At 39.3% G+C, this 15,312-nt stretch overlaps 1 protein-coding gene across 7 annotated transcripts in view; it reads left to right on the top strand.

Moving 5' to 3' along the window:
• The window catches only part of FRY (FRY microtubule binding protein), a 2,210,679-nt gene that overhangs the window by 1,761,490 nt on the left and 433,877 nt on the right, over window positions 1-15,312 (top strand). For all 7 annotated transcript variants that reach the window (XM_044073229.1, XM_044073230.1, XM_044073228.1 and 4 more), the window contains exons 39-40: window positions 8,073-8,258; window positions 13,467-13,665. In XM_044073229.1, coding sequence (XP_043929164.1) covers window positions 8,073-8,258; window positions 13,467-13,665 — 385 coding nt within the window. The remainder of the gene's footprint in view (window positions 1-8,072; window positions 8,259-13,466; window positions 13,666-15,312) is intronic.

The raw sequence follows: 15,312 nt of genomic DNA, 5'->3' as shown, positions 1-15,312 counted from the left end.
TAATTCAAATCGGAACGGGATGGTGATGAAGCAGGAAGAAAATTCTAGAAATAAAGAGAGTGGGTTTTTGGATGTAGACCCCTATGGGAATAATAACAGCCATACAGAATATTATAATAAAGGAGCAGAAAGTATTCTAAGAACTAAGCCAACACGAGAATGGAGAAAAGAGATTTTGCTGATAGGGATGACTGTAAGTAGGGATACAGAGAATAAACAAAAGGGGCTGGAATTTACTGTTGAAAACTGGCAAAGGAGCCAAGGTGTTGTGAACAAATAACTGGTGAGGGAAATGTAATAGAATGGGATGAGGCCAAGAAGACATTTGTATTGCAGACTAGAAACTGCCTTCCCTACCAGGGACTGGTATCAGGGTACAGGCAAAGAGAAAGGAAAAGGGGAGCCCTAAGTGAAAGACCTACTCTGGTAGAGTCTTTACTTGAATCTAGAACAGAAGTTGCTATTAAAAAATGGATAATTAATAGGGCATATAAAATATTGCATGATAACTATAAGAATCAGCAAGAGGAGGATAGAAAAGATTGAGAAGAGAGACTGATTAAGCAATTTACAAAGGAAACAATGAGAGGACATATATATATATATATATATATATGGCTCCCAAGTATGCAACAAATCCGGAAGGTGTAGGATTTCTGCTTGGCAATGTTTGCATTGATAGATTTATACTCCAAGCAGACATCAAAGAATTTTTCCCCAGGCAGATGGGAAGAAAGGGGCAACTGGGAACACCTGTTCTGAGAGTGTAATGAGTTGGCAGATTTTAAAATTCCCTACAAAGTACTCTGTCAGAAATATTGGGTGAGCAAATTAGTGTAATTAAGGAAATGATTCCTTTGAGCTGGAACACAGGATCTGAATAGCCTAGACTTAGTAATGCCTTGTTAAGTTTAATTCTGGTGGCTGCCAAAAAGAGCAATTACTAGAAAATAGATATCAAAGTGTGAGACAACTGTATTCGAAGTACTGAATATTGAAACAGAAATGAAAGAACTGGAAGTGGGATCTTTAGGAAAGGGAAGGAGCAAATTACATAGACAAACAGAAACTGTGGGAACAATACGTGCAGAATAATGTTCAGGAGGAGGAGTGAGGTGTAAGGGAAGACAGGAAGAAAGCAGTTTATAAAATGTTGACTAGTAATAGTTAAAAAAAAAGAACATATCTAACTGGAAACATGTTAATATGGTTTGTTTTCTTTTATATTAAAGTATGGTTGCCTATGTCTTAAGTGGCATTTTAACAAAGGTGTTAAAAACAGAGTTTGTATCTGTCCTGCCATTTATGGGAATGCACCCTATCCTACAACAGAAGACAGAGCTGTCTCTTCCTCTACACAGGCTGAAGCAGAGAGAAATATGGAGGACTGACAGGCAGCTAGAGGGGACAAAAAGACAAAAAAAAATCTCTGTTACAGTATTGAGTACTTCAAATGCAGTTGCCTTGGTTGCCTTGACAGGTAGCTAGAGGGGACAAAAAGACCAAAAAATATATATTTTTTATTCCCTAGAAAATACAGGATTTAGAAGTTGCTTCTACACTTTTCAAGGCTTAATCACTTTCTGAAAGGTTGCAGTTTTCAGGATGCTTATATTAATATCCGTCCTACCCACTCCTCATGCTCAGAGTCTTGCTAGTGTAATTAGATCTTAAGGATAGAGAGCTCCAAATTATGATCTCAAAGCAGCACTAAACATTTTTAATATTCAGCATAGTTTATCCTCTTGCTGTCAGCTGCACTGAGATTCACCAAATGCGTGGCACCAGCTGTAGCTTACCAGAAAACCAAAGACGTACACATTTCTTATTAAATAGATGATGTCCTTCTTCAGACCTGAATGGAGTGAAAGATTAAAGAGAATTTAAAACTTACTACAGATGGTCTCCTGCCCATAGAATTCTCCCTCAACTTGTCGAAACTGAATCTCAGTCATTCCAGATACAGCTAAAGTCTTTCTTGGAACTACTCTACATACCTTAAAGTGCAAGGTTTGTCTTCCACTGCAGAATCTGGAGAGTCTCCAGAATCTTACAGGCCCAAAGAGTCTCCATGACAATAACAGAGCTCATCAGTACCCTAGGCATCATGACCTTGGACATTCATTTTGTGCCTTTGGCAAGACTTCATACAAAAAAGATCCACTGGTACTTTAATATTCAATGTAACCAGTATGCACAGCCCCTGGACAGGACCTTACTGGTGCTGCTGTATATTCAGAGAGAGAGAGAGTTTACCTGATGAATGAAACAGGTCTAGTTGAACTAGGGCCTGGCTTGTTTACAGTTTGAGTGCAAGCAAATATTAATGACATGTACCACACATGCTGCCTATAGGGACCCACTTGGGATCTCTAAAGTTCAAAACAAGTAGTCATACTCCCAGTCATAGCTTAATATCAACTAAAAGAGGTGTCACTTATCTCTGTGGCATAGATGGATGGAGCTCTGACCATGACCCAGGCAACTGGAGTTGGATTAATGGCCTTGGCACTGGCAGCAGCTGGTGGGGATGAAAGCGGAGTAAAGGGGTAGAAGCACCCTACCTCTCTCAGGGAGACAGATGATCATTCACATGCTGAAGGAGCATGTATGAGGGCATGGTCATCCCTGGTGGATACTAGCAGAGACAGGGGAAAACTGCCTGTTCTGTCTTATGAACAGGGGAGTGGTTGTTTGCTTAGAACACCATACCAGAGTAAGGGCCACCCAACATGATCAACCCATTGAGAAGCACCTTTTGAATTTTATTTGTGCATGTATAGGATTATAGGGCAAACAAAATCTCAAACTACCCACGTTGGCTGTGCCTAAACAACATTGTGACCAAAAATTGCACCAATCATGAGGAATGAATTGGCCAGTTGACTGAAAAAGAGAGAAATATGGATGATTGACAGGTAGCTGGAGGGGGAAAAAGACAAAAAAAAATTCTTAAAAATATGTTATCAGTCATTCTGGTGAACACCAGAGCTTTCACAATCTTGTGGAGACCAAGGAGACTTTTGCTTGCCATGATCAAGCAGTGCCATAATAATTTGTACTCCATCTCCCTACTGGAGATAAAAGCTGAAGTCCTAGAGCCTCAGGCAGACACCTCCTTGAAACTCAGCAAGATGGTGGACAGCCTAAGCAGGACTTTCTTAGAAAATTATGAGTGGTAATTCAGAAAAGAAGTGTTCACTGCACTGATAGACAAGTGGGAGGTATTGAGTATTGACCTTTCTGTCTCTCTGGCAAATCGCTAGCTTCCCAATTTCTAATCTAGATTGCTAGCAGCAATAGTTTTACCTCTCTTGGAGAAATCTCTCTCTCTTTCTTTCTTGTCATTTAGCCCTGATGCTGACAACTTTCAAGCATCCTCACATCAAACTGACCCATTCATTCCTCTGCAGAATAACAGTTGGTTTATTTATTCCACAGATAAGGTTAGAACCCAGTCCTTCCTCTCAAAGATGAGAGTGAGATACTGGAAAAAGATCATAATATGCATGAAGGAGGCCCCTAAGCCCCCCCCCCTTGTGATAGCTGTGACTTCCACAATTGCCATTTTCCAGGGACAATGCACGCATGCATCGTACACAAGTCAAGCCCCCCCCGCCCAGCAACTATGCAACTATGTCATCACCCTGACTCATAGTACTTGCATGCATGACCTCTACTCTCATGGTGGAGTTTGCATGTAGTGGGCTGGACCACCTTCCTCCCCCTCAGCTGTTCACTCCAAGCCATCTACTGCTAATTGAACATGAGTCATTGGGACACAGTCAGGACGTTCTGCTATGCTACAAAGCCAGACTGGAACAAACCATTTTGTGGACTTAACATCCTGTGCGCACCCCCCCCCGCACACACACACACACACACACACACACACACACACACACACACACACACACACACTGAGATACAAACACAAAAACACACACATGCACATGCACACACACACAGACATGCTCAGATACAAACACACGCACACATACACACACACACACACACACACTGAGATACAAAAACACACACATGCACATGCACACACAAACACACGCACACACACACACACACAAGTGCACATAGACACACAGACACTCGGATACAAACACACAAACATGCACACACAAACACACGCGCATGCACACACACACACACACACATACACACTTACACGCGCACGCACAGACATACTCAGATACACACACACAACACACGCACACACACACACACACGTGCACACACACACACACTCGCACACACATAAACACACCCACACACGCACATTTATGCACACACAGACACACTCAGATACAAACACAGAAACACACATGCACACACAAGCACACACACAGAGACACACTCAGATACAACCACACACACACACACACACACACACACACACACACACGTGCACGCACACACAAACACACACAAGTGCACACAGACACTCAGATACAAACACATGCACATGCAAACACACACAAGTGCACAAGCACACACAAACACACACACACACACACACACAACTTGCATTTGAAGTAGTTCCAAGGAAAACTTTGGCCATTTCTGGGGTGAGAGTTAATATACACTCTGTCTGAGACAGCACTTGTTTTCTTTGTTGTTGTGGATGGCAAAGGATTCACTATTTGGTGCAAGATGAAAAAAAAACTTTCAGCATCAGTGCCCATTCTTTTCTCTTACTCCTCAGATCTTTCTTCAGAGTCTTAGGTTATAAGCTTACAGCATGACAACTGAGAAGCTTAAGCATCACACCCAAAAGTATCATGAATTTGTTAATTCCCCTACTAGACGGACTGTTCCCACAGGTTCTATAATATGTGATTGAAAGACGTGTTCATCAAACACATCTTCATCAACACATAAACAGTGAGCACACTAATCTGCGAGCAGCCACTTCAGCAAATTTTTTCCCATGGGAAAAAAAATCTCTTAGCCACAGAAAAAACAAAATAAACTTTCATCCCCTACACCCCCCTAACTAAATATACCAACTCTGAGATTGCACTATAGTGGGGAAAAGGGCAAATCCCTGATGACAGCCAAGCGTTTTTTTTTTCCCCTGGGAAAAAAATTCGCTGAAGTGGCCATTCAGAGATTAGTGTGTTTGCTGTTTATGTGTCGATAAACGATGACATAATATAGACCCATTCCCACGTACCCCAGGTGTGAATTTATGGTGTCCCATGCATTTGTTTAGTCTAGTTTTAAGTGCTGCTATGGAATTACTCTGCCTGATGTGGAGACAGAGTCTGTTCCAGAAACAGGATACATTGGGTTAAGAATCTTCCATGCCAGCAGGGATTGTTATTGTGACAGTGAAGGTTTACGTCTTTGCAGTGGGTATTCTTGAACCAGAAAATCTGTGCAGGTAGGGAGATCAAAAAGGATTGTGTATTTCCATAGCTTGGAAAACTGAGACCTCCCCACATGATCCTATATGAAACAGAGTATGAAGAGTGTTTTTTAAATCTTTTGGAATCTTCGGTTGTCCAGTCCTATGATTTTATTAGCAAAGAATATCTGAGGTTTTTCTAGTTGATCATGTTGAACAAGGCATTATATCCAATGATAGGCTTACTAGGGGATAATAAAGTGACTTCTTTGTTTAAACAGGAAATGTCCTGAAAGACAAATCATGTAAGAAAGAATTAGTTTCTAACCATGACTGTGACATGCTGGTCAAGGGAAAGCTCATTGCAAACATAAATTTCCAGATCTCTGATGGCTGTCAGTTTTGCAGTAAAAATCATTTATATACTATGTTGGGAATGTTATAGATCAACAACTCAGGTTCGACCTGCAGATCAACTCCAAAATGACCAAAAACAAGTCAAAACCAGAGAATGCTATGTAAAGTCAAACCGTATCTGTCTTCTCAGGCAAAACTACAAACAGCTCAAACTGCTTCAACCAAAACTGCTTTATGAAGCATCTGTGTTAACAAACGTGCAAAAATCATCTATGAACAGCATAGAGATGTGCTATAATAAAAAAAAAATCAAATTTATAGCGAATCATCCACTAAAATTCAGTTACTACACAGCCATTAAACAGCTGCAATAGACTAAACTAGTAATAGCCTTCCACAACATAGTCTGTAATACTGACGTGTGTCCTGCATTATGTTCATTCATTACAAAGTATATACCTACACAAAATGTAAGATCCCAAGACCTTCATCTAATATTCCTATATGAAATCTAAGATCCGAAGATCTGCATCTTATAGGCTCTGCAAAGTCAAATGATCACTTCAGGGACTTAATGTATTCATTGCACATTGCTAAGTTTTGAAACTCAGAGTCCCAACAAATCTAAGAGAGGAAATAAATAAATATCAAATCCTATAAATATTAACTCAAAACCTACCTGTCCCTCTTTAAAAAAAGTACCTAGATACGCCGTCATGCATTCACTGTAACACAAATTTGCACTACCACCCTTATCTTATAACCAACTTTCTCCCTGTGCTTTAATAATGTAAAGAAAAAACTCACACTTGTATTCTGCTGTTGTCTTTGTAAGGTTTTGTCTCTGTCTGAGTTAATACTATATTCTAAAAAAATTGTATAAATTATTTGATCACACTTTAATTGTAATGTACTTCTGTGATCTCTGAATTGCATTTTACTGTATTCTTCCAATTGTATTTTTTACTGTATTCATTTTATTATTTTTTAAAGTAAGGAGGTTAAATCATACCTCTCAACCATTTAGTGTAGAACATTTGGACAAAGCCAAATATAATGGGCAAACAAAGGTCTAGAAATGGGGACAGTTTTTAAATCTTGCTGTTGTAAGCTTAGAAAGTTGCTAGAATAACTGGTTTTGCATTAGAATGCATTTTTTGGAAGGGTATGGAGTCTGAAAATGATTGTCATTAATTAGTGACTTCAATTTTATGAGGAACAGACCAAAAAATATGAATCAAAACTGTGGACAGTCTGCAAAAATTTGGACAGATGAGAGGTATAGGAGGTTTTCTTCCTGGAACCTTGCTGAAAAGGGGTGTTAATTGCTCCTCAGACTTTCTCAGCAAGGAAACAGAAATAAATAAATAAAGCACATCCAGTTTGCAGTCAATGGGAAATTTAGTCAATCACAGTCTTTTGACATCTGCTTTTACAGCAGAGAAGTAGATGCCAAAGAGGATAGGGCCTAGAACAAAGCCCTGTGCAACACTGCTTGTGATGTTCTTCTGACTAGAGGAAGTGCCCCCAGTACCCTCATCTGTTACACTACTTGTTCTGTGGGTCCAGTTAGATATCCAATGGGTCTATACTGAGCTGAGTGAGCTTATCAATAGTACCTGCATGGGGAGTGGTGTCAAAAGACATAGCCATGTGTAGGCAAGGATTGCGGATGGTCTGGCCTTCATCTAGGACCTCAATAACCCTTTAAAAGAAATCAGGCTGAGCAGACATGTTCTGCCTTCTATGAATCCAAACTGGTTGAGGTCAAGATACTGACATTTTCCAAGCTGTTGTTTATCAGCTCTAAAATTACACATTTCATAGCCTTGCAGATGAAACTAGTGAGGTAACGTGATATCCATGGCAGCTAACTTTCTTACCTGCTGAAGTAACGTTCTTGATTTGTGGTAGAATTTTAGACAGTGATGTTTTATCAGTGTGATCTAATACTAAGAACAGTCAACCTTTAAAAAGTAGCATTTAACTTTAATTTTTGTATCAGAGACATCACAAGTCTAGAAAGCAATGACGCAAAAACAACAACTATATATGACTAGTATTTCAGAAGTGTTTTCGTAAGGTCTTTGAGTGCCAGTGGCTCAGATATGTTCTGTTACTGTTAAACATGAGAAGTGTACATAGCACTGCGTTTACTCCAACAGGAATGACTCCAGATTCTTAGGTAAAGTTAGTGTCTCTGTTCTGACTGTGCTGTCTTCACCCATATCTAATAAGCCTATGTAACTGAGTACAGGTTCAGTTTGTCATAGTGTTGCAGTTATAATTACCTTCCTTTTGTTGAATGTATCCAGTTTCCGTTTCTAGTAACATGACTCTGTTTTCATAGGTCTCGATCACCACCGCCCAGAAGTCTTCGAGCACTGTAAAAAATTGTTGCTTCATCTTTTAATATCTTTGTCCTGCAATAACAACTTCAAAGTGATTGCTTCACTGCTGCTTCTTACCAGAGAGATGAATGAAAGTAAAACCCTGACAGTAAAAGCAGCTTATCAACCCGGATATCTGTACAGAGGTAATAAGAGAGCAAGGGATGATTGCGCAGTCTCTGAATATAGAATAGTTATATCATGATTTAGCTTCTGGCTCTGAATGTTGTACTGTTTTGTTTTGCGAGTTTTTACAGCTCATTGCTGATCTCAGTATTTTCAGATACACTGCAGCACTGATTAATGACTGCACAGATCCAGTAATGCATAGCTTAGGGCTGAATAACACTGGCACCACAGAGCAAGGACACTAAAACACAATGTTAGGGTATTAACATCTCATGCGAGCGTAGAGTGGTACAGTGGGACAGCATACTACACTGATGCCTATATAGGATTCATAAGCGGACCTGTCAATGGCTGACCCAGAGTGGCTTTAGGCTGCCTGATCCTTTCAGGTGAAGCTGTGGAATGTGCTGCTACAATATCACACCCCTGCAGTGACTGGTTTGCAAAAACTGCTGAGTCAGCACTGCATCTGGAGTAAGCATGTTGGAGAAGGTTTGCATCATATGCACACTTGTGGTTATTGTCTTCATCCTGCCATGCCAAGGTCAGTACAGACAAACCTTTCAGAAACTGGCAAAGAGGAACCATTGTGTGGCATAAAATAGATGGATGTTCTCTAAACAGCAACATCAGGGCCTGATGGGCAAAAAGATATCCATAAAACATAAGCATGATATTTCAGGACCATTGTGTGGCATAAAATAGATGGATTTTCTCTAAACAGCAACATCAGGGCCTGATGGGCAAAAAGATATCCATAAAACGTAAGCATGATATTTCAGGAGGCAATGCTGTGCTATATACCCTGTCTAGCTATAGTCAGGAAGCAGTCACTAAAGAATTGAAGGGGGTAAGTGTCCTAGCTCATAAAAATTGTCTGCCAGAGAAGGTCTGTACCTAGGTCAGTTTACAAGGGATATAAGAAGTTAGAAAGTGGGGGACCTACATAGAGTTTTCATCAGATATAATTTAAAATGAAGGAAGGAAGTAACATCAGTGTGAACAAGCGTGCCTGAAGCTTTCCTTTAATATTGTGCTGCATACGAATGCTCCTATTTTCAAGGCGGATTTACCTCTGTACACATTGTACCTGGTTTTGGAGGTATGTCCCTATTTTCAGGCTTATTCACATAATTGTCTGAATCGCCCCTAATCACTTGTGATTTTTGAAACTGTCTTGTACACAGAAGACCACACTATATGACCAACATACTACTGTTACCTGTATTTTAAAGAAAGATGACACATACAATAATACCCATTTGTTAACCAAGTAGGCCCACTAGAAACGCACAGTCCCTTTTCGGGGCACTCTGGGAGAATTGTCTGCTTATGTTTCTTGCACAAGGTCACACCGTATGAAAATGAGTACTGAGGGATTCAAACCCTGCACTACAGGAACTACAGCTCACAATGTTAACCCTCTGCTAGACTTATCTTACATCTGCCTTTTACAGAAGCAAAAACTAATGACCTTGGATAGTAGAACTTTACAATGTAGCTCATTAAAGTTTACAGATTTTATACTGCTGCTGGTAATGTACGTATATTTTTCCATCATTTTTGTCACACTGTTTTTTATGCATGTGTTTCTGAACAGTATCCAACATGCTTACTGGAGGCAGGACGAGTTATGCACTGTTTGGTATTCAATTTTTATGCTGACTATATGTCCATATTTTTGGCTGTACCTTCTTTTCATGGGCTTTTGTTCCTGTTTTTAATGTCTGCAGATTGAGAAGTATATATAGCGCTGATGGGTTATGCAGAAGTTGAAGGACAGGAAGAAAGGTCTCTCAGCATTTATCAGGAGAATCAGCTGTCACTGACTTAGTCAAGACGCTGTCAATGTGGGATACAATGACTGAGATCACAGTGATTTTGCACCAGTGATGCAGATGTCATCAGTGACCCAGACAGTCAACATACTGCAGTGGGTCTATATTAGAAGACCGAAAGATGTAAACCGCGAACACTGACAACGTTGAAAAGACCAGACCTCGAATTTGCTGTTGTTGGGGGCTGCACCCCACACACACACACACACACACACACCAACAAATATACATACCAACTCCAAGATCACACTACAGTTAGGAAAGGGCAAATATTCCAATCTTCACTGTACCGCGATCTGACAAAAAGCACTTTGAGTCTTTTCGACATTGTCAGCATTCGCAATTTACATCTTTCGGTCTTCTAATACAGACCCACTGCAGATTACTATGAGGCATATTATTACAGGATATCATCTTATGAGACGAGGGTGGAGTAAGAAAGGAGGGAAAATAATAGTATATGTTAAAAATGGGTTTCCCTAGCAACAAACGAATAATCTAGACATAGTCTGGCTTAGCTCACTGGCAGTAAGGGTCAAGTGAGTCAGATGAGAAGCATTTACATGTGTTCTTTGTAGGATGAAGGCAGGAACAGGTCCATACGTGACCCCATTGTACACTTATGTGATTGTAGGAGACTGAATTAGGAATACTATGACTGACAGGAGATTCCTGCTAGTACATAAATGAACATGCGGACAGGGTAGGGGGTTAATAGTGGTCAGAGCAACAGTCCATCAGATGAATTAGTGCTGTACCCAGTTATACAGAGTTAAATTAATTAATAAGAATACCCACATGTGAGAGCTCAAGCACATGTACATTAACATACTTACATGGATGCACATGCATGTACAGACACACACACACACACACACACACACACACACACACACACACACACACACACACACACACACAATTCATACCTCTCAGCTGTCCAGATTTCCACAGAATGTCCAGATTGTTGCCTCATATTTTTGGTCTACTCTTCTTAAAATTTCCTGGCAAACTACAGAGAATTGAAGTAACTAAATAATGACATACATTTCAGTTTCAAACTTCATATCCTTCAAAAAATGCAAGCTAGCTCAAAACCTGTTATTCTAGCAACATTCTACGTATATAAGACCACTATTTCAAATATGTCCCTATTTTTATGCCTTTGTCCCCCCCCCCCACCAATTATTTAGCGCTTTGTTCAGATTTCTTGTGTTAGGAAGTCGAGAGGTATGACACACACACACACACACACACACACACACACACACACTCACATACATAGCACATACATCAACAGTTAATTTAGAGGGCTGCCAATTCACCTACAATATGTCTTTGAAATAAGCAAGAAAACCTGGCAACAATGTGTATTTATTCTACAGTTTCTACCCAAATGACCAAAGTATGAGTAGCGTGACAAAGTAGTTGATGAACCAGCTGATAAGGGAAGGGAGTGTGCATCTGTTGCTGGCTGACCCATTCGGAAGAGAGAGGAGAGGGAACTGTCCCCCAGCTTGACCAGCACTAATGACAGGGCTGATACCATTCTGAACACAGGGATAATTATGAAGCAGTACAGTTACAGAGGACTGTCCAACACTCTGTCCAGGAAGTGGGTTTGTGGAAGTATGCTCCTCCTGTTAACCCCGTGTTAGAGGCATTTCACTATGCTGGGCAGCCAAAAGACAGACATAAATGCATGACATAAAAATTAAATCAATATATGAAGCTGGTCATGTGTGATGGCCTAAGGCTATAAGCTGCTAATGGGCTTCGGCCTACATTTATAAATTTGAGTCTCTCTGTCTCCATTTGCCTTTATGACTCAAGTTAACAAAATAAATAATTAAATAGGGAATAGTACATAAAGATAAAAGTGCAGTTGATATGTTCACACAGTATATAATATGCTAGTAAGTAGCATTATCATTTTATAATGCTACAAATCACAGAGTCAAACACCTCCTCAAAAATCCAATTAAATTAAACCATATAAAACTAAAAAAAATGTGCTGCCACATGTTATTTGCTTGCTGTGCTATTGTTTATATTGTAGGGTCTGTGTTTTGTCTGGATATATTAATTTCTTATTTACAAGCATTACTTTAAATCCCAATGTGAAAACACACTTTAATGATTGGCAGGTGTTTGAGATCAACGGTCCCCAGAATAGGAGAATATGCCCTTTCCCTGGGAATTGTGAGATCTCTGAGTTATGTTAGCAGGGGTTATGAGGGTGCAGGAGCTTGTTACCCCATGAAAACAAGTGTTTTGCCTTCCCTGAACTTAATCCTCAGAGCATGCTCTGAAGTTTGTCAACATTTTCCTCTGAGTGTGAATGTTTTAACATTTAGGACATTGACATTCTAGACATTTGACCTAAAACAATATTTATATAATGTGGGTGCATATTAACCAGGTAAAAATCCACAAAAGTGCCCTGTTTCATGGATGACATAGGAGCAGTGCCTGCTTCTGTGATTTGCTCAGATTCACATATTTGACAAATGGAAGTTGAGGGAATCAAACATAGGAACAGAGGATAAAACTCGTTAGCAGCTGATAGCCTTAATCCTCTAAAGTAAACTGCTAAACATATACACACAAATGCTTATGAATACACTGCTGAGGAGCCATTCACAGAATGCAGTTCTGCTCCAACTTTGTGGGTCTTGTAGCACAGAACCAAGTTCACATTCCATCTTGATATTGCTGTTGGGAACGACATATCTGCTATTAGCAAATTGCTCTTGTCAACAGCACCTCGTCTTGGCAAGATTAAGGCAAGACTTTGCTACTAACTAACTAACTGGTTATCTTCTTGCAGTTTATAATTTCATGGTTTAAGCTTTCTGACATAATACAGACTCATCTTTATAAAAAAAAAAATTAGGCTACAAGCTTTGCTTGTGTTTGTGTAATTTGCAGTTCTGAAATTCTGTATTAAATTCACATTCATTTTTGGAGTAATTCTTTAAGCAGCTATCTCTCAGATTGGGACATTTCTTTCTATTGTTAATGAAGTTGTGTCTTAACTCATAGCTAAAAGACTAGATTAGATCCTTGGACCCAAAGTAAATTAAAGTGTTGAATTAAAATAATCTAGATGAATTCTAAGGCACTTTTATAATTATACAGGAAATATTTGTCAGATTGAGAATTATGGTAATAAATAATTCATATAGTTCCATAGCAGAATGGGGAGAATGAATACTCGGAGCAGTCAGTAAGTATGCAATGTGAGTATTTAACTAAAATATATCTTACCTGCCAGGCAAGGTTTGCATTCCAGAAAGTTTTACATCTGAAATATAGACTAACTAATTCTTATCGAAGTAAAACCAGATGCATTTTTCTTTCATTATCATCTTTTGTGTTTGCCAGGTGTCTTTGACTTTCTGAGGGAGTACCAGTTCTCCCCAGTGCCAGACTCCGGGTTAAGTTCCAGTTCAACGTCTTCCAGCATTAGCCTGGGAGGCAGCAGCGGAAATCTCCCACAAATTACACAGGAAGTGGAAGAGATAGACACAACAGCAGAAACTGATGAGAAAGCAAATAAGCTGATTGAATTTTTAACTACCAGGTAAATAATTTTAATTTTCAAGTGTCATATTGTGTCACAGGCAGTGTTTCTTCACTATAGCTGTCCCTTGGACCCTTGTATTGTGGACATAGTACTCCCAACCCATCAGCAGCAGTAAAAGATGCAGTTATTTATTTAACAACTTTGAAAATAGGCAGTTCTATGACAGTTTACTTCAGTAGCGTACAGACAGAAGCGAACACCTTTAGCTCACACACACACACACACACACACACACACACACACACACATATGAGAACAAATGACTGCAAGTCACAATTTGAAAATACAAAGCAAAAAAATTCATGAAGAACCAAGGGAGTATTATTTCACCGAAAGGGTGGTGGTTAATTAGGACAGCATATATGAAACAGAAGTAATGTCAAAAATAGTGAAAAGATTCAAGATGACCTAGGACAAGCAGCATGATTCGTATGAAGAGTGGTTTAAAAAGAGAAAACAAGCTATATTCTTTCAGTGATAATATAATCAGATGTGTAAACGACTATCTTGCCTCTGAAGTTCTCGTAGCTACCCTCTTTCTTACCAACCTGTGTGACTGTGTTTTTAGTAATTCCCCTGGCATTTTAAATGGCCTCACTACAAAGTGAATATACAATCCTCCCATGTACAAAGAATAACTACTGAAACCTTACCTAACTTCTGTTAGGCTGTACAGGCTATTTCCAAATGCTCATGAACTTCAACATAAACGCGTTAAGTTTTTCACCAGATTAACAGTATTGTTTATGTTATTTATTCCTTTCTCCCTTCCTTTAGTGATTGCATAGACAGCTTGACATGACCTAGGAGTAAAATCATACTACAGATGATCTAATAACAGAAAAATCCTTTGATTTATATCTAGAACTGACTTTACTGATCAGGCTTTAGCAATGGCATGTCAAACAGCCAAAGTGAGATGAATTGCAGGTCACAGCACATAAAATAATGAATACCAGTAGGTCTAACCAATTCCATAGAGCTATTTCACTGAGATTTAAACCCTTAAGGCCAGAGATTCCCTAACCAATTACTTACCAATCATTAATAACTCAAGCATCATCGCCAAAAAGAACAAGAAAGGGAGAAAGATCATTGCAGCACCTCAGGTGTGGTCTCTTGTTACCCACAAAATTGAAAACATGGCCTATGCTGTCATAGGTTCATAGGTTAGTACTAGGCTAATTGCCCTTGTGGGCCATTTTCAGCCTAGCTAATTAACCCATGTGAGAATCAAACCCTGCACCTTATGTTTGTAAGGTAAACACCTTAACCATTATGCCAACCTCCCACCCGTGTCATAATTCAAAACCCGTCATAGTTCAAAACCTCTAAATAAGTACACTATACTTCAAATGCAGTTTGACAAACAACTGTAAATACAATATAAAATATGAAACCAATTGACATCTCTGTGGTAACATCTTAAATAAAAATCTTTTTGTGCATTGTGGGCTTACAGAGAACGAGTTTGCCAATATGGACCCAGTAGTATAGGTCACTATTGCATACAATCTGCTGACCGTGATACTGAGGTGTTATTACTGACTGTAACTTGTTTCTAAGTTCATATTTTTACTCAGAGTAAATTTCAGCTTAACCTCGGTTATAGCTAGAAAGGGCCCTTAGAAAAAAATGAAAACA

The sequence above is a fragment of the Protopterus annectens genome, chromosome 5.part1, assembly GCF_019279795.1.
Source record: "Protopterus annectens isolate FY-2018-M chromosome 5.part1, PAN1.0, whole genome shotgun sequence".
In the NCBI taxonomy this organism is placed as follows: domain Eukaryota; kingdom Metazoa; phylum Chordata; order Ceratodontiformes; family Protopteridae; genus Protopterus; species Protopterus annectens.
Note: the sequence above shows the minus strand (reverse complement) of the source record. Positions and strands in the feature narration are given on the sequence as shown.